Here is a 21696-nt window from a genome sequence, read left to right on the forward strand (position 1 = left end):
TATGTGTGTGTGTGTTTGTGTGTGTGTTTGTGTGTGTGTGTGTGTGTGTGTTTGTGTGTGTGTGTGTGTGTAAAAACTGTCTTACTTTCTATCATGGATCAACAGATTGTTATTATTATTGTTGTTGTTGTTCTTGTTCTTCTTACTATTATTATTATTATAATAAAAATAATAGTAATATTAATAATAATAATAACTATTATTATTATCATTATTATTATTATTATTATTATTATTATTATTATTATTATTATTATTATTATTATTATTATTATTACTATTATTATCATTATTATTATTATTATTATTATTATTATTATTATTATTATTATTATAATTATTATTATTATCATTATCGTCATCATCTTCATCATCATCATCATCATCATCATCATCACCCATACGGAGTAATTTTGGCGCAGTGTGTGAGGTGATGGCCACTGCAGGTAGTTGATAAAAGTAGCAGCCAGAAGACGGTGTTGTCAAAACGAGACTTTTAGTTCTCCCCTTGCAGTAAATCCGCACTCAAAGTTATCTCTTTATGTTTATCCTTTGGTTGCCTCAAGTTGGAAAAACCAGCAAACACTTCACCCTGCCACTCCTTACTACCTCAGGCGTAATCTTCCTTCTTGTCTTATTTATGTTACTGCGTGGGAAGCGTCCAAGTTTGTACATATCGTATACAGCAACTCTGATCCCCGGTATCGGTAAGTGAAACGCGCTGCAATATAACTGAACAAACGTCATATAAAGAAGCTGTTTGTATATTCACTTGTTACATTCTTGCCACTGAAAAAGTCTCCACACAAACACTCCTCTTTCTGACAAATAAAAGCAAACACAGCCTTACGCTAGGAAAAAGGAAACGAAAGCAGGGAGAAAAAAATAGGTAAAGAAATCAATATTCAAGTTGAGTGACGTGCCATAGTTCTTCAAACAGCGAACCAGAGAGAGAGATGGCAGTTGTCAGCTGTCCCTGAGCCTCAACAAATCGAGGCAGGGGGTGACTCATATACAATGGCGACTCACAAAATTGCACCTCCATATTGTGGGGGTCGCTCAGGCGCACAAAGAATTCCGTCTTTATGATCTCACCAGTAAAAAAAAAAGAAATAGAAAAAAATTGAATAAATAAATGAATAAAAAAATAAGGAAACCATAAAAAAAAAAAAAATCAGTGCAGGCAACAGAGAACGGACAGCAGGAGTGAAGTTCTCTCTCTCTCTCTCTCTCTCTCTCTCTCTCTCTCTCTCTCTCTCTCTCTCTCTCTCTCTCTCTCTCAAACACACACACACACACACACACACACACACACACACACACACACACACATATATATATATATATATATATATATATATAATATATATATATATATATATATATATATATATATATATATATATATATATATATATATATATATATATATATATATATATATATATATATATATATATATATATATATGCTAATACTTAAACATAGAAAAAGAAAACATAAATAAATGTGTGTGTGTGTGTGTGTGTGTGTGTGTGTGTGTGTGTGCTGCACTAAGTCATGATGGCTCATTCTAACTTCGGTCGTTAAGCATAAAAATTACATTGTCACTTCCTCCTTCCATTGCAACGGAAATTGTCGACACTTGGTAGGAAGGTGTGGCAGTTGCTAAGGCCTCACAAACTCTCTCTCTCTCTCTCTCTCTCTCTCTCTCTCTCTCTCTCTCTCTCTCTCTCTCTCTCTCTCTCTCTCTCTCTCTCTCTCTCTCTCTCTCTCTCTACGACTTCGCACAAATCTGCCGTAAATCTCCAGGACGTGTTTTGTATTAAGAAAGTCTTGAGAGAGAGAGAGAGAGAGAGAGAGAGAGAGAGAGAGAGAGAGAGAGAGAGAGAGAGAGAGAGAGAGAGAGAGAAAGCTAGGGCAATATCCGAAAAGTGTAAAAATATACAACACATAAAAAATAAAGAAATAAAAATGGTGAAAGGGGATAGGTGAAACTGTCGGGATACAAACACAGAGAGAGAGAGAGAGAGAGAGAGAGAGAGAGAGAGAGAGAGAGAGAGAGAGAGAGAGAGAGAGAGAGAGAGAGAGAGAGAGAGAGAGAGAGAGACCTAGATGAACGATATTATTATTATTATTATTATTATTATTATTATTATTATCATTACTACTGCTACTATTCTACTACTACTACTACTACTACTACTACTACTACTACTATCATCACCATCATTATTAATTTTGATATTATTTAAGGGATAGATAAAAAAAATGCTTAATAGAGAAAACCCCAAAATTTAGTTCAAAATTACATTGTAAAGTTTCTTAGAATTTCTCCTTTGAAAGATTTTAAAGCACAGGTACGAGTGTAGGGAAATACAGAAGTAGGCAGGAAGGTTCAAAGTTTACAAATAAAAGGGACGAAAGACTGAGAGTTCTAGTTAACTCCTGCATTATAGAGGCGAACAGAATAAGGGTGAGAAACTAAACTCCGATGAAGCAACATGGCGGTACGGTAAGAGGCATGCAGTCGCCGAAATCATGGGAGCAGCTGGCGTGAAAATAACGATAAAGGATAGCAAGATATGTACCATTCCGATGGAGAGAGAGAGAGAGAGAGAGAGAGAGAGAGAGAGAGAGAGAGAGAGAGAGAGAGAGAAAAAAAAAGTCACTCAGATGAATTAATATGATGCAATATTTTTTTTTATTTTTTTTTTATTCCATACTAAAAACCTACCTGTAAGAGATCTCCCCATATAATTAAAACACTCAATATAATGCTCCCTTTTGGAGTTAGCAGTCGGAGGGATGAGAAAAAAACAAGAGGAGACAGCACAAAACATCGAACTTCATGGAAGCTGATTTAGCAAAAAATAAGATGTGACGTGATTTTTTTAAGTAATTATAGATAATTGGTGAACATTACCAAGAGCAACATATAATTTCCAAACATGTAGAAAATTTGGCTGATATAAACAGTCATTTTCCTCTAGCCCGCTGACATCAGCGCTTGTCTTGTCACGATGGACGCAGAGGAGGGCAGCCAATTCAAGCGTAAAATAAATTGATGCAATGATAAAACGCTGCTTCTTATAAACCTCGCAGAAGAAAGAAAATTGTAATAAAGGATAATGTAAACACGGTTCGGGAGTGACCTCCAAGGAAGGAAAGACAAAACTTCACTAACTCATAGAAAATTCATTCCGAAATCTTTTTTCTTCCCATCAGCTTTAAAAGCACTTCAAGGAGACAATTCACAACTTTGAAAGTCCTATCACGAGTTACAGGTAAGTTTTTGAGAGCAGGATTTACTTTCAAATTTAATTTTTGCTTTCAAATTTGTTTATCAGAACTTCGCGAACTGTCCAGTTCCTAAAGGGGTTTGTAATCTATGGAGATATGTGGATATGTGCAGGTTGGAGTCATCAACGTAGGAGTGAATCATTGATGAGTAACATAAAGAGAGAAAGTGGCAGTGTACTGCCCTAAGGAGCACCACTATTAATAGTCTTACATAAAGTAAGTTATAAACCGTGGGAGGACAGCATGGAAGTCAAAGCTTTCTGCCAGACTATCAAATGCTTTTTGATATGTCTCAGGCCACAACGAAAGTTTCACCAAAATTCCCTAGTGAGTGACAACGATTTAGCGAGGAAACCCACGTCACTATTAGAATGTTGATGACTGAACCCCATGTTGGCGGTCAGATCAATGGTGGTGAAATGAAAGGTGCTTAAGAATCTTCCTTTTAGTCTTTATATATATATATACATATATATATATATTATATAGAGAGAGAGAGAGAGAGAGAGAGAGAGAGAGAGAGAGAGAGAGAGAGAGAGAGAGAGAGAGAGAGAGAGAGAGAGAGAGAGAGAGAGAATTTCAGCAACAACAATATATATATACCTTCTGTCTGTTCTGCCTGTGTGTGTGTGTGTGTGTGTGTGTGTGTGTGTGTGTGTGTGTGTGTGTGTGTGTGTTGTGTGTGTGTGTGTGTGTGTGTGTGAGCGCCCGCTCGCGCGCGCCTGCTTAATGTTCCGGAAGGCTGGAGCGGACACCACTCATTTACCACATAGATTCCTGGCGCAGCCTTGGCACGGGAGCAAAGTCCTGGAGTTGACGATGTCCTTGTTGGTGGTAGTGTTACTGATGTTTTCGTTTTCACTTTCGTTGTATGTATGCTTTTTTTAGCCATATACATATATATATATATAGAGAGAGAGAGAGAGAGAGAGAGAGAGAGAGAGAGAGGAGAGAGAGAGAGAGAGAGAGAGAGAGAGAGAGAGAGAAGAGAGAGAGAGAGTAGATAGCTTTTGTCTGGGTTGGTGGAAGAAGGAACAAGTGGTGAGGGAAGCATTAAAAAGGAGTTTAGCCAGCCTTGTGTTTAAACTGCAGTAGAAGCCACAGGAGAGGAAGAGACAAACCCCTAGGGAAGACACTGTAACCTGTTCTCCCCTCTATGCTATCTCTTGTCGGTACTCTAAATTTCTGGAGGTTAGAGATACAAAGTTCAAGTTTCTGGGACCTGCTGAGACTGGGGCAAAGGTGATGAGAACATGGCAACAATTGGGGACATAGCGATGTGCTTCCAGTGTTTGTGTGTGGCAGGATTAATAATAATAATAATAATAATAATAAACGGTTTATTCTTTAGGCAGTCAACAAACTGAAAATGTACATTGGGGGTGGGGAAATACTTGACATTAATCCTAAAGGTAGAGAGTGAGGTTGTGTTGTGCTGTTACTGCCAAGAGTGAAAGCTGTATCTGGCTGTGTAATATATCAGTTGGTGGCTCATGCTTGTCACCAGAACACTTGTATTGCTTGTGTACATATAAGTTTTGCTGTACGAAATTTGTAATGTGTGTTGATTCATTTTTAAGTGTATTTTTTTTTTTTTTTTTTTTTATGTATTGGTGGAATTTGTTTTGTCCTTCATCTGAGTTGCTTCTCCTGCTTGAAATGCCACTGGTGTTAATGGAAGAAAGAAAAATTTACTATTTAATTGGCTTTATATCTACATTCTTCTTTTTCCTCTTCTTCTTCTTCTTCTTTTCTTCTTCATCATCTATCTAACAAGTTTAACAACAGAACTACCTTTAATCTGCCATCATGGGTTTAAAAATACAAGAAAAGACATTTGTTTGAAGGAAAAGATGACACCTCTCCTATTTCACCTGAGATAAGCATTTGAGTTCACTGAAGGAAAGTTTAAATGAAAACTCTATTATTTAGAATGGTGGTGCTTAAGTTTCCCTGTCAGTTTTCCTTTCATTTTCATAATAACATTCCTTTTCCTCTGCCTTTCCCCTCTTTATAATTATTTCATTGTCCCTCCTTCCTCCCTAGCTTAAAATATCTGCACATCCCTCTTCCTTCCTTTCTTCCACTGCTTCCTCCCATTGCTCATTTCTTTAATACGTTACACATCCTTCCAGTCAAATATTTACTTTTTTTTTCCACTACATTAAAACTATCGAAATATCTCTCCCTCTTTCTTTATTACGATCCTTTTTCTGAGTTTAAATTCCTTCAGTTCCTTCCCGTCACTCATTCCGAACCCACCAGAGCATCATCAGTACCCAGCCATCATTACACAGCATGACACTCAAAACAGCAGTATCGCATTTCAACAGCCCATAGTGAGGAATTAAGGCAAGAGAGAATATTGCATCATTATTGTAGCAAGGACTCGGTTCCCGCGGCAGCTGTTCAGAGCAGACGAATTTCCTCGCTATTTTGTCGACATATGGTTTTGCTTATTTGACTGTTTTAGGGTACTTTGATAGTATTTTATCTTTTTATTATTTATTTTCTTGCTATTTTGCTAAGTATTGCGAGTATTTCCTAAGTTGTGTTTTAGTAATGTTTCAGGTGTAATAGAACCGAATTCTTGAGATAAATGAAGGTGGACACAAGAAGAAGAAGAAAACATTTCAAGGTGGGAGCTTGTGTGTCAACTCTCTTCTTACTTCACCATATTCTTTCTAGGTAAGTTGTGTACAGGTGTGCCAGTTAGTCTAAATATACTTTAAAGTGTTTATAACCAGTGAGATAAGGCAAAAAAGGTGAAGAGCTAATAGGAAACTGGAAATAAGTGGTTATTAGAAGCCGGCGGGTGAAAAGTGCACTCGTCATAATATATTAGCATTTTGGGATTATGTTACCAGTAGGGACGCGTCATGGAGCAGCTAAATAATGGACATATGAAGAGTATCCGCTGTAGGGGAGGTATTATATGGTAAGGCATCGCTACGTAACAAGAGGGTGAGTACCTCCCGGTGTGACACTTCAAATAGGCCTTGTGATTTTGAATCAGGCTGCGTGTAGGCCTACGCGAAGGTATAAAGCAGCAGACTCAGATTAATTAATGTTATTCATAATGCATAGACGTATACAGCAGGGTAGGAGGGGAGGTGCCAGCCTGTCAATGTCAGGTCACTGCCTCAAACATGGCGGCCAATCATTTGGGTGTGGAAGGCTCAGGAATTGTTCTAATGTTTGTTAAAGGTGTACATGCGTGAGTTTTTCCTAGTCTTTATAAAAAAAAATAACGGAAGATTTACGATAAAGGTATTTATGAGTTAGATTCGGTTGGTGGAGGTGGTGGTGGTGGTGGTGGTGGTCTTGGTGCCAGAGGTGGTAGATAGGAATCCTTGGATCAGGAAGATAGGTGAACGAACAGTGGTGGAAATTAACGAATGTAAATTTGTTTTAAGCGAAAGTATACTGTAGACAGGCTTTGGAAGGGGATTATGTGTATTGGGCGGTGGGTGTGGTGAAGGAGGCAGCGGCAGAGGAGGGTGACAGCTGACGGCCTGCGCGGGGGAGGAGGGGGCGTGGCAGGGCAGTGTCTCCCTGGCCTGCACCTTAATGGCCAGCCTGCTCTATTTATTTATTTATTTATTTATTTATTTAGGAGTTCGTTTTTTGTGCTTTTATTTATTTATTTATTTTATTTATTGTTTTTATGTTAATGCATAGTTTGTTGATAGCATTGTTTTGTAGAGTTGTTTTTAGTAAATATGCAGTTTCAACCGATGCTCCTCGCCTCTTTTCTCTCTCTCACTGTAGCCAGCAAGCATAGAGGCCTGCTGGGGAATGTGGCCTTTCTGGGTAGGGAAAGCCAAAATGAGGCTTTTGTCACATTTATGAACAGTATATAGTATATTTTGAAAGAAAATTTCAACCTTACCAATCTTGGACCCCCTCTTAAGGTCACTATTCTAACTTAACATTACCTAACCTATCCTAACCTAACCTAACATAACCTATCCTATCCTAACCAAACCCAACATAACCTATCCTATCCTATCCTATCTTATCCTATCCTAACCAAGCCAAACATTACCTAACCTAACCTCATAACCCCCCATAAGGTGAAATAACCTAACATTTTGTGAGCTCTACTCTGTCAGTCAGCACAGCATATCAACTGTCATTAATTAACAAAAATAACTTAAGAAGAAGCTGCTCTTAACATCAGTAACAAACATATTAATGCACTCGGTATCCTACATGAGATCACTGGAGGTGGACCTAAGCTAGAATTGACTTAAACTTTTGAAGGTATTGTTAATTTGTGACAGGGTAAAATGGTGGTAGAAATGGTCCAAGCACTTGGTGGAGAGCCTGCCAAGGGCTTTAGTTAGGTAAAGTGTATTGCTTAAGACTGCAATGATATCGTTTTTTTTTTTTTTTTTTTTTTTTTTTAGAGTTTTTGTAGAGTTTTCATGTCTGTTTCCTTAAGTGGTAAATATTAAGAGGGAATCTGCTGGAGGGGGGTGCACACACACATATACACACAAGCTAATCAATTCCTCCTTTTTTTTTCCAGTTTTGGGGAAATCTGTGCTGAAAAGACTTACCAATTGAAAGCAACAAGAATTGACATTACCTGACCAAGACATGACCAGAAACTGACAGTCACTTGCCACAACACCTGTAAGTAAGCCTGTGTGTGTGTGTGTGTGTGTGTGTGTGTGTGTAAGTACTGTATCAACCCTTTACTTCTTATCCTGCCTCTTTCTATCTTCTCTGCACACCACCTCACTTTAATCACTTCAGCCAGTTCATAATCACAGTTAATTGGCCAATAAATCCTTTCAAAGCAAAATCAATATTCCACCTCCTTGTTTTTCAGTTCAGTTTTTCAGCCCTGTATTACATTTTTCTTCTACCAAATTATTCACTTCATTGTTGTCACTTAGCTTCTGCTCAGTAATTCCCATCACATTTGGGGCATACTCTCTTAAGTAGTCATTTAGCTCCACCTGTGCTGGAAGTAACCCATTCACATTAGTGTAAGCAATTTTTGTTTTTGTGTGTGTGTGTGTGTGTGTGTGTGTGTGTGTGTGTGTGTGTGTACCTAGTTGTATTGTACAGGGCACAATCCAAAGCTCATTTTGTCCTGTTTCCATAACCCTATTTATCCAGTTTCTTTTCAGACCTATGTACACTGTTTACCACAACCACCTCTTCTTTCAAATCCTTCCAGATTTCAGTAGTTCTTTATAGGATGCTGCATTTCTTGATGTCACTTGAACACCCACTTTATTTTCTTCACATGCCCCTCGTCTATCTCTCTCCCTCCTCCATCTGTGGTACCAAGTCATTTCTGTCTATTCTTTCTATATTGCTTACTAATTTGTACATTATTATCAGGTCTCCTCTTTCTCTTCTCTCTAGTAGTGTTGGTATTCCCATATCCTGAAGTCTTTCTTCATAGCTTAAGTCTTTCAATTCTGGTACTGTCTTTGTTGCTATCCTTTTGTATTCTTTCTGTCTAGATCTCTGCAACTCTTCAGTCATCAATTTCCTTCACTCCAAGTTCTGCATCATCAGCAGAAAGACTGGCACAGGGGGGACACATTCTTCACCATATCATTCGTACACACTGCGGTTACTGGTGCTAATACTGACCCTTGGGGAACCGCACAATACTGGGCTCCTCACTGATGTCTGGTCTCTTACTCCCATTTGCATATCTCTGCTTCTCCAGCTTTCATAGTTTAATGTAGCACCTTCTCAAAAGCTTTTCTTAATAGGGGCCTTCTGCTTTCCTGTCCTTTTCTTCTACTGTCACCTTAGTAGTCCTGGCTCAAGTCATCTAGTGAGGACTGCAAGATCTGTTGTGGCCTGTTTTTCTGTGTAACTTTCTATGTGATGGCACATGACGTGAAAAATCTCTAAATTTGGGGTATTTTAAGTTTCCGTGGTTCTGTGGAACCTAACCTCACCCTTGTATGTCTATGAAATCTTGTTGTCATACAGGAAATGGTTTATTTTTGGTAATTTTTTAGTGCAAGTAGGTAGAGGTGCCTCAGGCATTTAAATCTTGCATGTAAACAAACCAGGAAATTAGGGTAGAATTTTTACTTTTTATTTTTATTTATTTATTTTTTTATTTTTATTTATTTATTTATTTATTTATTTTTTTTTTTTTTTTCCTCCATTTATCAGATTTTATTATACGACTGGCAGCTCCAAAGTTTTAATGTTCTTCCTCCCACCACCACAACACTCTTCTTTCACCCCTATTCAGTCCACCCCTCAAATGCAAAAGTTAACCAGTATTCTCAATCATTCATTCATCCCTTTCTGTGGTAAACTCTGGAACACCCTGTCTGCTCCTCCATATTTCCTCCTTCCTCTGTCCACCTCTCTAATGCAAGAGTTAACTAGTATTCTCAATCATTCATCCCTTTCTTGGGTTAACTCTGGAACTCCCTGCCTGCTTCTGTATTTCTGCCTTCCTCTGTCCACCTCTTCTTCAAACATCACTGAATTATTTGCAGCTATTTAATATTATAACAGATAATGGTACCTATACAACAAATATGGATGAAGTTATGAAAAATCTGGATGAGTATATTAATCCCCCAACACTGTTCCTCTCCTGCACATTCTGTATAGACTGGTGTGACTTGTACCTCACTGTCTTGTCTTCTCCAGCAGAGTAAAGATGAGACTCAGCCGGGACACTGCAGCTCACAGACTCCTTGGTTCAGCCTGGCAGATGATGGTTTATACATTGCCCAGTGTGCAGAGGAAGAGGAACCCCAGTGGGGAATCCATACTGCAAGACATCGGTTGAAGGAAGAACAGGTGAGCTTGATGTTTAATTAAGATCAGTGCCTCACCTGCTTATACAGGGTGCAACGCGAGTTTCAGCAAATACTGAAAGAGGTGAAAGAATGTGTAATTCTAAGTGGAAAATGTTTTATATACATGCATTTTAAGGCTTTGTTTACCCATCAGAGGAGTTGAAAAAGTATGGGACTCACGGATGTGCTGAGTGTAGTTATGAGGTGACAGACAGGGTTGCATTTTTGCAGCCTTGGAGGTGCCTCTTGGTCAAATTATGAATGGTTTAATCTTATTTTTTGCAGACTGTGGAATACTACAGTATCTTATAACAAGACAAATACAAATAGTATTAAAAAGGATGTAATTTACTGATAAGCATTACATATTATCACTGTGGTGTACTCTTGTAAAATGTTACGTGGCATCATCAAAGCGAGGGAGGAAGGGAGTCCGAGCGACAATACCACATTGTCACGCGTGTGTGTGTGTAGGTTAGCCTATGTGGGATTGCTGGCATGGTATAGATGTAGATAAGTAGATTATTATTATTGCTAAAAGTATGGTGCTTTGTGTAGGCCACCCTATGTGGAATTGTCAGTGTGGTATAGAGAGAGATGGATGGTGTCTTTAATGTCAGGAAATAGATACACTCTGCAGAACCTTCAACAGAACTTATACATGATTAAAACAGTATAAGTATGGTACTCTATCACTAAGAACTCCTATTTGCTTGCAGGATTGATGCAGGAGAGTGAAGGATTGCCTTCTGCCTTGATGCAAGAAAGCTCATACCACCACTTCACTCCTGCCTTGACAGCTGATTTATGCTGCAGCCCACCAGTCCCTTCAAGTCTGGGGAGCCAGCAGGGACCAGCAGGTGATCACTGCAGGAGCATAGATATAAATGGGCTGGCAGGAGTTGAAGCCATGCTGAAGGAGAGGATGATGAACACTGGCAGAATTGGATCTTCTACGATCATGGATGAGGTGGAGGATGAACCAGGTGCCAGGTGAAGTGAAGTGCCATCATAGTTGAAGAAGAGGACCCAGCTCTTCAGTTGTCAACCCTGTGTCTTCAAGTACAAGTGGAGTGACTGAAGTGAAGTGGATGATGGCCTTTATCATCACAGTTAGCGAATGTTGGAGAACCGGAGAGCTACTCGTCAGCCCAGCACTGCATGGGAGGCTGGGAACACCTCTCAGCTCCAGCATCCAGCAGCCTTTTCCCTCCATGGAAAAAGAGGTGTACAAGTTTCAGAAATTGCTTGTTGTGTTGAAAGAATAAAGTTCATTATAATCTGCCTTATAATTTTGTATTTTTGTTTAGCTCAGTTAAAAAAAAAAAGTTGGTATAATATACCATTTCCTCCAGCAGTGAAGGAAGGAGGCCTAGGCCTGAAAACAAGGAGGTGCATGTAAGGCCTGAAAAGGTATAATATACCATTTCCTCCAGCAGTGAAGGAAGGAGGCCTAGGCCTGAAAACAAGGAGGTGCATGTAAGGCCTGAAAAGTAGCTAAGTTTAAGCTGCCATTTGCACACAGAGGTTCTGTCCCTCCCCCTTAGGGAGGGTCAGAATTCTGTAGGCACCCTGACCCTCCCCTACCTTGGGGAGGGGACAGGGCCCCTATGTGCAAAAGGCAGCTTAAACTTGTAGACCTACATCAACTTTTCAGGCCTTACATGCACCTCCTTGTTTTCAGGCCTAGGCCTCCTTCCTTCAACACTGCTGGGGGAAATTTGATACCAACCACAGCACTCAGCTTTATTTGCTTTTTTTTTTTTATGTTCATTCTTTACTTGTTTAAAGAATTTTCTTTACACATTTCAAGATACAGAAAACAGGAGTTGTATTCAAATTGTCACATTTCAAGATACAGAAAACAGGAGTTATATTCAAATTGTATTATATATACAAAGCAGATGATGGCTTGATGGCTGTTACGGGAGGTGTCAGGCTGGATGCTGTTGTGGGCTCCTGGCAGAGGAGGCTGGGATGGACTCCAGGGGGCTGGGGTGGAATGATATGGGATGTTAAATATCATGCTGCCATGGGATGTTAAATATCATGCTGCCATTTTCAAAGTTTTTTTTTTTTTTTTTTTTTTTTTTTTTTTTTTTGTGGGGTTAAATTGTTAAAGGGATTGTGACTTCAAAGTTTGTGTTTTTGGATTTGTGTGTGTGGGAGGAAATATTATTGATGCAAGCTTAGTATGTAAGTACATAGAGAGAGAGAGGAGAGGCTGTTTGTAAAAAAAAAAAAGTGGTTCTCTCTCTCTCTCTCTCTCTCTCTCTCTCTCTCTCTCTCTCTCTCTCTCTCTCTCTCTCTCTCTCTCTCTCTCTCTCTCTCTCTCTCTCTCTCTCTCTCTCTCTCTCTCTCTCTCTCTCTCTCTCTCTCTCTCTCTCTCTCCTACTCATCACAGGAGGACAGGACAAGGAGACCAGTGGGAAGGCCTGGGATGGTGGTGTGTGGAGGAGGACAGGACAAGGAGACACCATTTACTGTATCTGTAGCGCTGAGTGCCTTGAGGCCGCAGGACGGGTTGTGCAGCTGTTAGGGAAGTGAGAGAGAGGGAGAGAGGTGTGTGAGAGTGAGAATGTCTATGAGAAGTTATATACAGGTTTTCAAGAGTGTTTTTGTGATAAGCGAAATAAACATGCGTACATATTCTCCTCTCCCAAGCACCTCTCTTCTCTCCTGTTCCCTCTTCCCCTTCCTCTCCCATAGAATTTCTCTCTCTCTCTCTCTCTCTCTCTCTCTCTCTCTCTCTCTCTCTCTCTCTCTCTCTCTCTCTCTCTCTCTCTCCATAAACTCAACACCAGGTATTTCAAGGTGCTTCCAGACGTGCAGTGTGTGTGTGTGTGTGTGTGTGTGTTTTTCTCAATGTCTGTCTGTCTGATATTCTCCCAGAAAAGTATCTCGTTGCCGCTGCTGCTGCTGTAGAGATCCAGTTTGACCCAGAGTCCTCAGTTGACAACCTACAGGGTTCCTGCTGCTCCTGGCAGCTGCCGCACACTTTCAAACTAGATGGTCTTGTACTTGTGGGCACTGGTGAAGGGAGAATTGGCTGGCTGGGCTGGGGGCTGTATCTGGTGTGGAGGGAATTGAAAACCTTATTCATCTGTTCATATAGCAAACTACTGTTCCTACAAAGGGTCACACACACACACACACACACACACACAACTACAGGTAAATAGACAAATTTTATTGACTACAAAAATACAAACTAAATAATACAAAGAATATAAATCAGGTGATGGTGGTGATGTACCTTGAGAGTTGGTATTCCAGGTGATGTTCCCAGGTGTGGTAGAGGCAACAGGTGGGATGGTGGAGGGTGGTGTCACCTTGGCACTCACTGAAAATAATGTATCTTACATATAAAAATAAACAAATAAATAATAAATAACCAGAAATGTCACACATTCATGACATTGCACTCTTTCCCTAACTTTGCTACTGCTACAGCGACTACTAGTACTACTACTGCTATTAACAGTGTTGCTACTGCTGCTGCTATAAATACTGCTGTTGCTGCTGCTGTTGTCATTGCTTTAAATAATACCCGTATCATTCCTGTTACTGCTACCATAACCACAATCATGATCGCCATAATATAAACATAATTGAACCAGATAGTAACGATGTGTACACCGTATACATAAAAAAAAAGGGGGAAACAAAATATTTCTGACGGAGAGTTTATTTGAAGGTGATTGAGGACGACATTTTGTTGCGAGGCCAAGAATTAATCCGTCACACAGTTCCCAGCATTCAGCTCTGCTAATTAGTTCGGAGCGACGAGCAAGACGAGCACAGCCATATCACTCCTCCTCAACTTTCTTCCCTCCCTCCTTGTCTACCCATTTCTCCTGTCTCTCATGTTCCTGAACTTTGAGAGAGAGAGCAAGCGGGGTAGGGAGTAAGGGAACGCGGGTGGCTTTCGTAATATCACTTGATAAGATTAGATTAGGAAAAAAAACGTAAAGTATACGAGAATGCTAATGATATACAAGTAGCGTCTCCAACTTCCCAAAAACTCCTTCAATAATAAGGTGTCTAAATCGTTCAAGATCTAATTCTCCTTGTGATTGCTGGCACCTAGCCAAAAACATCTCCAATAACATTGCTTCTTTGAAATATTTCCCTCTTTTATTTCAACCTGATGGCACCACTGCCATGTCATCTATTCGGAAAGCTGGAAAGCCTTTGCTAAAAACTCTACCTTGGATGATTCAAGACTCGTTCCTCTCTCTCTTCCACCCTCCGACTACTTCATGCAACCCATTAAGATCCTTCGCAGTGACGTCTTCCATGCCCTCACTGGCCCAAACCCTCGGAAGGCTTATGGACCTGAAGGGGTCCCTTCTGTTCTCCTTAACTGTAACTTTGTGCTTGCCCCTTTGCTCGTCAAATTCTTCCAATCTGGCAAATATTAAGGCGTGACTGCCCCTTCGTCACCCTTCGACGACCTTAACATTTACTTCAACTGTATTAGGGCAATACTAATGAGTAAAACACAATTTCTCCGAGGCCTCTATCAGCCACTTTAAATAAGTTATGCCATGTCACTAAATTGCTTGACATTTGGTGGTATGAATATATTACGTATATTATATTGTGTGACAATGGCTAATGACTTTCCTTAACACTCACTTGTTGTTTAATGGATGTCATGCCCCGTAACCCCACCCAATAAGTCACCCTATCCTACTTACTGGCCAGTGGTTATCAAGGGAGTTATCCATGGGAAGCGAACACTGGGCAGCATGTAGATCTCCGGATGTTCTGCCCGGCTGTCAGACTCCTCATGTAGGAATCTTCAATTTGTGTATTCAAATGTATAGTTGTTCGTATGGGCACAATCACTAAATTTGTACGAATATCTGTCTTGTTCGGTGGCGTAGTAACGACTCCCGTCTGCATACGAGCTGTGTCGCCTCTCCACCTCGCTCGGCTTCAGCTGGAGCTCCGAATACATGAAATGATACTCTGGTGCATTCACCTCGCTCGGCCTCAGTTGGAGCTCCGAATACGTGAAATGATACTCTTTGGTGCATTCCCTTAAGTGTCTTCAACCTAATTTCTTTACTACCCTAAGTAATCTTGATTACTTATAGTAAGATATTATACTAGTGTTTCCTATATTATCTACAATTATTTACAATGTTAGCTCCCTCGTCCATACGCTCATCCCGAAACCAGTCGTTGCTATCAGTCTCATTGAGTGCGTTTTCTTTGACAGTGCACGTACTTCGTGGCATATATGTTTGTAGGAATAAATATTTCCCACATCCTGCTCTCTCTCTCAACATCTCCCTTTCCGCGGAAAGAAAAGTAAAAAATGCAAACAAAAGATAGACAAAAGATAAAAAAAAAAAAATACAAATACAAATAAAAAAAAAGCTGAAAAAGCAGGCCAGATAAAAAAAAAATAGAAGAAAAGCAGAAAAAAAACAGAAAAGCAGAGAAGCAGAAAAAGCAGAAAAAAGGGGGGAAGGGAACCTGACCTAAATTAGAGTAATATTTTGTTTACAAATATAACCACGTGGTTATGGAAAGATGAGGAGGAGAATCGACAATCTTCTTCCATTGGCATTTGTTTATGAGAGAGAGAGAGAGAGAGAGAGAGAGAGAGAGAGAGAGAGAGAGAGAGAGAGAGAGAGAGAGAGAGAGAGATACCGTACGTTATAATAGTGATAATAATAATAATAATAAATAATAATAATAATAATAAAGCACGCAGACAACCGGACGACAAAAATAATGAGAACATTATTTCAAACGAGAGTACGCCCGCCTAACGCAGATCCTCATGGCTAGTGCGTTGCGATAGTACTGATGTTAATGCTGCATCAATGCCAATGCCTGGCGTATATACAGGGGGCAGTTTAGGCCACAACCTGTCCACCTGTATCGTGCTTTGACCTTGTGGCAGAAGAAACGCCCATAATTAATATAGTGAAACATTTCTTCGTTATGCCGTCACAGAAGTCACTTTTGGTCGGTGTGATTAGTGCAGTGGGCAGTGAGGTTTCATCGAAACTACGTCATTCCTCTCTTCTGGTTCGTACATCAGGGATCGATCACCGCAATAGTACTATGAATAACTCAGACCTGGCTGGTAGGCTAACGTTCTCCAGTAATTGCTTCTACACATGTAAAAACAGTGAAGGAAAAGATCCGGTTACGTCAAACCACTGAAACAATACTCAGTCACGTCACAACCTGATGTTTTGCCACGTGCCGACAAAAAAACAAACAAAAACAACCGTGTAAGGTAATCAGAGAATGAAGGACAATGAGAGAAGTACAGAAGACTCATAATCAGGACGGACCTTTGAGGACAAAACAGCTCGTACAAAAAGGAGGAAACTCTGAAGGCTGAGATCAATCAAGAATGCTCTCTACCATAGAACACAATGAAGGGAAAGAAAAAAAAAAAAAAAGTTCTCAGTCTCGATGATCTCAGTGCAAGTGGTCGGGTGACCGCCACCGGAAAATTAGGTTTTGATGTTGAAGGTCCCACCCAACTTACTTGGAATCTTAAGTTATCTGACGGTCAGAAATACTAAGAATTAGCCAACCTTGGGTAATAGTTGTTTGTAAAGAATACAAGTCATGGAACACAAGAATAATTGTATTTTGTTTAATTGATTATCATAATATATATATATATATATATATATATATATATATATATATATATATATATATATATATATATATATATATATATATATATATATATATATATATATATATATATATATATATATATATATATATATATTATGATAATCAATTAAACAAAATACAATTATTCTTGTGTTCCATGATTAATTTTCCAGTGCGGAGAATATACTTGTACATTGTTAATTCAGAAATTCTTGAGAACTATACAGTAATAATTTCACTGAATTAGGTTTCCCAGCAAAGGAAACCGCACTGAATTAGGTTTCCCAGCGAAGGAAACCGCTTCCCCTGACATTGTTTATACTTTATACTCAATTGACTGGTGTAATATATTACGCCTTTATTTACTACATGTCACTTGGTGAATACGAGAACAGTTGCTTGTTTCAGTGTTATTTTCCCTCCTCAACGCAAAGTTTCCCTCCATAACACACGTAACAGCAGGAAGTAGAGTGAACTCTCCCGGGAAGATGATTAGGGAATGCAGTATGGACAAGAGGGTACCATGTTCGGGCAGAGTGAGGAGGACGATCTTCATTAAACGTTCCTTTTTTTTTCTCCAAACTTTCCCTTTCTACCACTCACAAAATTTAATTGCATATGTGAGGAGGAGGCATTAGGCACCTGCCGAAACGATAATTACTTTCAGCGAGGTCTAAAGCACTAGATCACCGGGTGCTGTGAACTTAACATTAAACCCAGCTGTGATCTCACTGAACGTTTCCCTATGTGTCTCAACACAAGGGGGCAGTCACAGCCTGCCCTCTAAAGACAACTCTCCTCCTTCACACAAAACTATAATCACCTAATTACACACACACCCTTCACTCAAAAAATCAAAATTATCATGGCGACTCCTACACCAGCCTCGGAGTCCCCATCTGGGGAGGGGACAACAAATGTCCCCAGGTCGGACTGCTCTTCTGATAACGGCCTTATTTGTCTTGACACCCCTCTCAGCTTTTTCTTCATTAACTTCTGCAACATTCGCGTTTTTCTTCATTAACTTCTGCAACATTCGCGGTCTTAGATCCAATTTTCAATCTGTAGAACACCACCTCTCCTCTACTAAACCTCATATTTTTTCCTCACTGAAACACAGGTGTCCGAGACAACTGACAGTAGCCCCTTTTTCTGTTCTCTCCTACTTTCTCTATCCTCATTTTCATTCCAAAGATGAATGTTGCTTATATGTGCGCAACGACGTAACCTGATCTCGTGCCCACGCTCTTGAATCTTTCGAGTTTTCCACCATCTGGCCACGACAACAGAGTTACTCTCAAACTAAATTTACCTGTGCTGTATACCTCTCACTTAACTCCTCTGACTAGAAGAAATTCTTTGACTACGTAACTTTCAAAGTGGAGCATATTCTGACTCTCTTCCCTTTTGCAGAGATCTCCGTTCTTGAAGAATTCAATGTTCACAATCAGCTTTGACTTTCCTCTCCCTTTACTGACCATCCTGGTGAACTAGCCTTCAACTTTGCTAACCTCCACGACGAGCAATTGGTGCCACACCCTAATCGTATTCCTGACCGTCTTGGAGATTCGCCCAACATTCTTGACCTTTTTCTGATCTCTAATCCTTCTGCTTATGCTGTCACCCTCTCTTCTCCGTTGGGCTTCTCCGATCACAATCTCATATCTGTATCTTGTCCTATCGCTCCAGTCCCTCCTCAGGATCCCCCTAAGTGGAGGTGCTTCTGGCGTTCTGCCTCTGCTAGTTGAGGGGACCTGAGGAGGTATTTTGCTGATTTTCCTTGGAATGAATGCTGCTTCCGTGTGTGCCGAGCGCATCTCTAACTATCTTCTACCGCTATTTTCATGCTAACTGCTCTTCTGATCTTGCTAATTGCATGCCTCCCCTCCTTCTGCGGCCTCGCTGCACAAGACTCTCTTCTTTCTCTCACCCCTATTCTGTCCACCTCTCTAATGCAAAAGAGTTAACTATTATTTTCAATTATTCATCCCTTTCTCTGGTAAACACTGGAGCTCCCTACCTGTTTGTGTATTTCCAGCTTCCTATAACTTGAATTCCGTCAAGAGGGAGGTTTCAAGACACTTATCCTGCAAGTTTTTGACTACCGCTTTGGACCCTTTACTGGGACTGGCATCTCAGTGGGCTCTTTTTTTTTTTTTTATTGGATTTTTGTTGCCCTCGGCCAGTGTCCCTCCTACATAAAAAAAAAAAAAAAAGATAAAATAAAAATGACTGTTGCAGATTCGGTATTTTCTCTCTCGAGTTATGTTGCTTTAATTAGTGAGGTAATCTTCTGCACGTGCAATGTGGGATGAAGTGTGACGTTTAATGATGGTGTAGGTTTTGAATTTAAGCCAGTTTCCTCCTTAAAGACAGGTTACAAATGGCAAATATAAATTATAAATTTGAAAAGCTTATAACTCTCATCATTAATGGATGTTCTTATTCACATTATCATGTTTCTTTATCTTCCAAACTATTAGGTCAATAATGAGATACGATGAATTCATAAGATTATAAAAAAAAAACACTTGCGGTGCGTCCCGAGACACGATTACGTGTTATTTCAGTACTTTGGAAATTAAGTTATTGCAAATTATATAGTTTTATTGATGGAGATTAATTCATAGTTTCATAAAATAGTGTTGTTTCATAGAACTTTTCCTATGTCATATGAACGGTTATTAATTTTATTAATTATTCTTTATTTTTCATTTAATTTTCATACATGTATCCTTTCTTGGTGTAATTTTGGTATCAATCTATGAACGTACAGTTGCATGGATTTTTACTGAATGTTATTCTCTTCGCTTCTGAGCTAATTCGTCCCATTCCCAAACATTTCATAACGAAATGTATTTGCTTTCACGTTTGCGGAATACGGATAACGCATTCGTGGTACCATGAACCGTCAGCGGTGTCTCGCTTGGGGAACACTTCCCACATGCTTATCTTGAGAACACTGAGAGCCACCTAGCATAATTAATGTTATGATTTTAAAATTCAATAGTAATTTATCTCAATTCAGTAAATCAAATATCTTCAAACTATTAAATATTGCTTCCATCCCAACCATCAAGGGAGCATCCGCAGCCGCGTTATGCTCCAGGTGTGAAGGCTCCTCACCGTGCCACTTTCCTCCATACAATGCAGGACAGAACCGTAACACAAATTAATTTCACGGTATTACTGCATTGAGAAGAAGGGGGAAGGGAGGAAAGGGAGCAAGGACTTCTTGCTGCATATATATACATCCTGCGCTTGTCGCTGCTGTAGGAGTTCCGTCTCTGCTTCAGCCAGATGAGCATGAGGGTTCTGGTAAGACATCAAGGCATACTGGTGATACATGTATAATTTTGTGAATCTTCGAACTGCTGTTCAAGGATAGTGCTCAAAGAGATGTATCGAGAGAAAGTGAAAGTATTGCATTAATCAGCATAGTATGTTTTCCTTGTAACCAAATCATGTCAAGGATCAGTTGAATACAGCGTTTGGACCGAGAGAAAGTGAAAGTATTGCATTAATCAGCATAATATGTTTTCCTTGTAACCAAATCATGTCAAGGATCAGTTGAATACAGCGTTTGGTCGTCCAGTGAACTTATCTAGCATTATTTTTCCCACAGGTCGCCTTACTCTTGGTCGCCTTGGTGGCGGCGCAGAAGGATGGCGAAGCTGAACCCACATCCAGCAAAATCAAACCACACTCCCATACATATCCTTCGGGTTATGGTTACGGCCACACCTACCCCTACGGTCACTACAATCATGGATATCCCTACTACTACGGCCACACATACCCTTATTATTACGACCAGCCATACAGTTACGGCTACGGCTACTCGATCCACTATCCAGGAGGTCACTCGTACGTGCACCAGAGCAATGTGGTCAAGAGGGAGGCACAGCCCATGGACCACGGCACAAAATCCCTCAAGCATCCCACTTATATGTACAGCTACAAGCACTACCCCAACACCTACTACTACCCCTATGGTTACAATTATGGTTATGGCTATTGGAACCCGCACAATTATGGTTACGGCTATTGGAACCCGTATGGTTATGGTTATCATCACCCATACCACAGACGTTCCTACGGATACGGATACAAGTACACTGCAAGCTAAAGGAAACAGATTCTCCTGTAAAAGCCACCATCTCAATATGACGATCTTACCCGCACGCTAAATTCACTGCCGGCAATCTTAGGCCCCCTCCCCTAAAGGAATATTGCACAGTAGCCTCTAGATTATGTAACGTATTGTACTTATCAAGGCTTCCTTCTATTCTTTCAGATTCAATTAGTCAAAATTCGTAAATCATAGTACCCTAGTTTATACCTGGCAAGAAAAATTTCCAAACTTCATAGTGTTGCATGATGAATGTGGCTTAATTGCCGATCAGCCACCTATGCCAATAATAAAGGGGACACTGTGTCTTCTCGTGATTCAGTAAGCCATAATCCAGTTTTAGCACTTCATTGTCACCTCAAATTGTGTTATCTTAATTGCTGCTCCGTGGAATGTAATGCATGCACCCGGTGTTACACATACTAGTCGCCTGCGGTAAGGTGTACGTACACATGGTGTACGCAAAAAGGAGAGAGTATTTCGCTACAAACGTGTGCTTTACGTCGTTGTGTATAGTACAGTGCTGCGATACGGGAACGCTTAAATATGACCTGTAGAGACTGATGCGTATCTTCGTACCTATTACATTATAACACGCAACAGTGTAACGCTTCCCAATCCGCAATGACACACAACGATGATACGACATGCGTATATGCAACACGTGGATACCCTTCTTTGCCAGGTATAAGAAAGGGGTTAAGAATTTGAAGTCAAGAACGAGTTACGTGATGAGTCATGACAGCGATCGAATATTTGAATCTTGAAGCACACTGCTCTCCCTATTGCTGTACT

The 21696-nt window shown here is 40.0% G+C and overlaps 2 protein-coding genes and 1 long non-coding RNA gene across 3 annotated transcripts; 2 read left to right on the forward strand and 1 right to left on the reverse strand.

Annotated features, from left to right (window-relative positions):
- The first annotated feature begins 5838 nt into the window (after positions 1-5838).
- On the forward strand, positions 5839-11398 carry LOC135104719 (uncharacterized). The gene is made up of 4 exons (XR_010270520.1): positions 5839-5991; positions 7838-7944; positions 9955-10107; positions 10826-11398. It is a non-coding gene; the product is annotated as an uncharacterized LOC135104719 (long non-coding RNA).
- Positions 11399-11838: 440 nt separating this feature from the next.
- LOC135104714 (uncharacterized) lies at positions 11839-14951 on the reverse strand. The gene is made up of 4 exons (XM_064012237.1): positions 14810-14951; positions 13363-13449; positions 13071-13177; positions 11839-12098 (listed from the first exon to the last, which is right to left on the reverse strand). Exons 1-4 carry the CDS (start codon positions 14860-14862, stop codon positions 11950-11952), a joined length of 396 nt encoding a protein of 131 aa, XP_063868307.1. The 5' UTR covers positions 14863-14951; the 3' UTR covers positions 11839-11949.
- A 5047-nt stretch (positions 14952-19998) lies between these two features.
- Positions 19999-21238, forward strand: LOC135104722 (prisilkin-39-like). The gene is made up of 2 exons (XM_064012251.1): positions 19999-20087; positions 20395-21238. The coding sequence occupies exons 1-2, from the start codon at positions 20070-20072 to the stop codon at positions 20896-20898; spliced, it is 522 nt and encodes a 173-aa protein (XP_063868321.1). The 5' UTR covers positions 19999-20069; the 3' UTR covers positions 20899-21238.
- Positions 21239-21696: the final 458 nt, after the last annotated feature.

The sequence above is a fragment of the Scylla paramamosain genome, chromosome 1 (genome assembly GCF_035594125.1).
Source record: "Scylla paramamosain isolate STU-SP2022 chromosome 1, ASM3559412v1, whole genome shotgun sequence".
In the NCBI taxonomy this organism is placed as follows: Eukaryota; Metazoa; Arthropoda; class Malacostraca; order Decapoda; family Portunidae; genus Scylla; species Scylla paramamosain.

Excerpts from the sequence above, each read along its gene's own strand:
- LOC135104714 (XM_064012237.1), bottom strand. The coding sequence starts at position 14,862 with ATGCTGCCCAGTGTTCGCTTCCCATGGATAACTCCCTTGATAACCACT. Across the intron at positions 13,178-13,362 it reads CTGGAATACCAACTCTCAAG|ATACAGCCCCCAGCCCAGCC; the intron begins GTACATCACCAC and ends CCTCCACACCAG. Across the intron at positions 12,099-13,070 it reads CCAGGAGCAGCAGGAACCCT|CCCCCTGGAGTCCATCCCAG; the intron begins GTAGGTTGTCAA and ends ATTCCACCCCAG.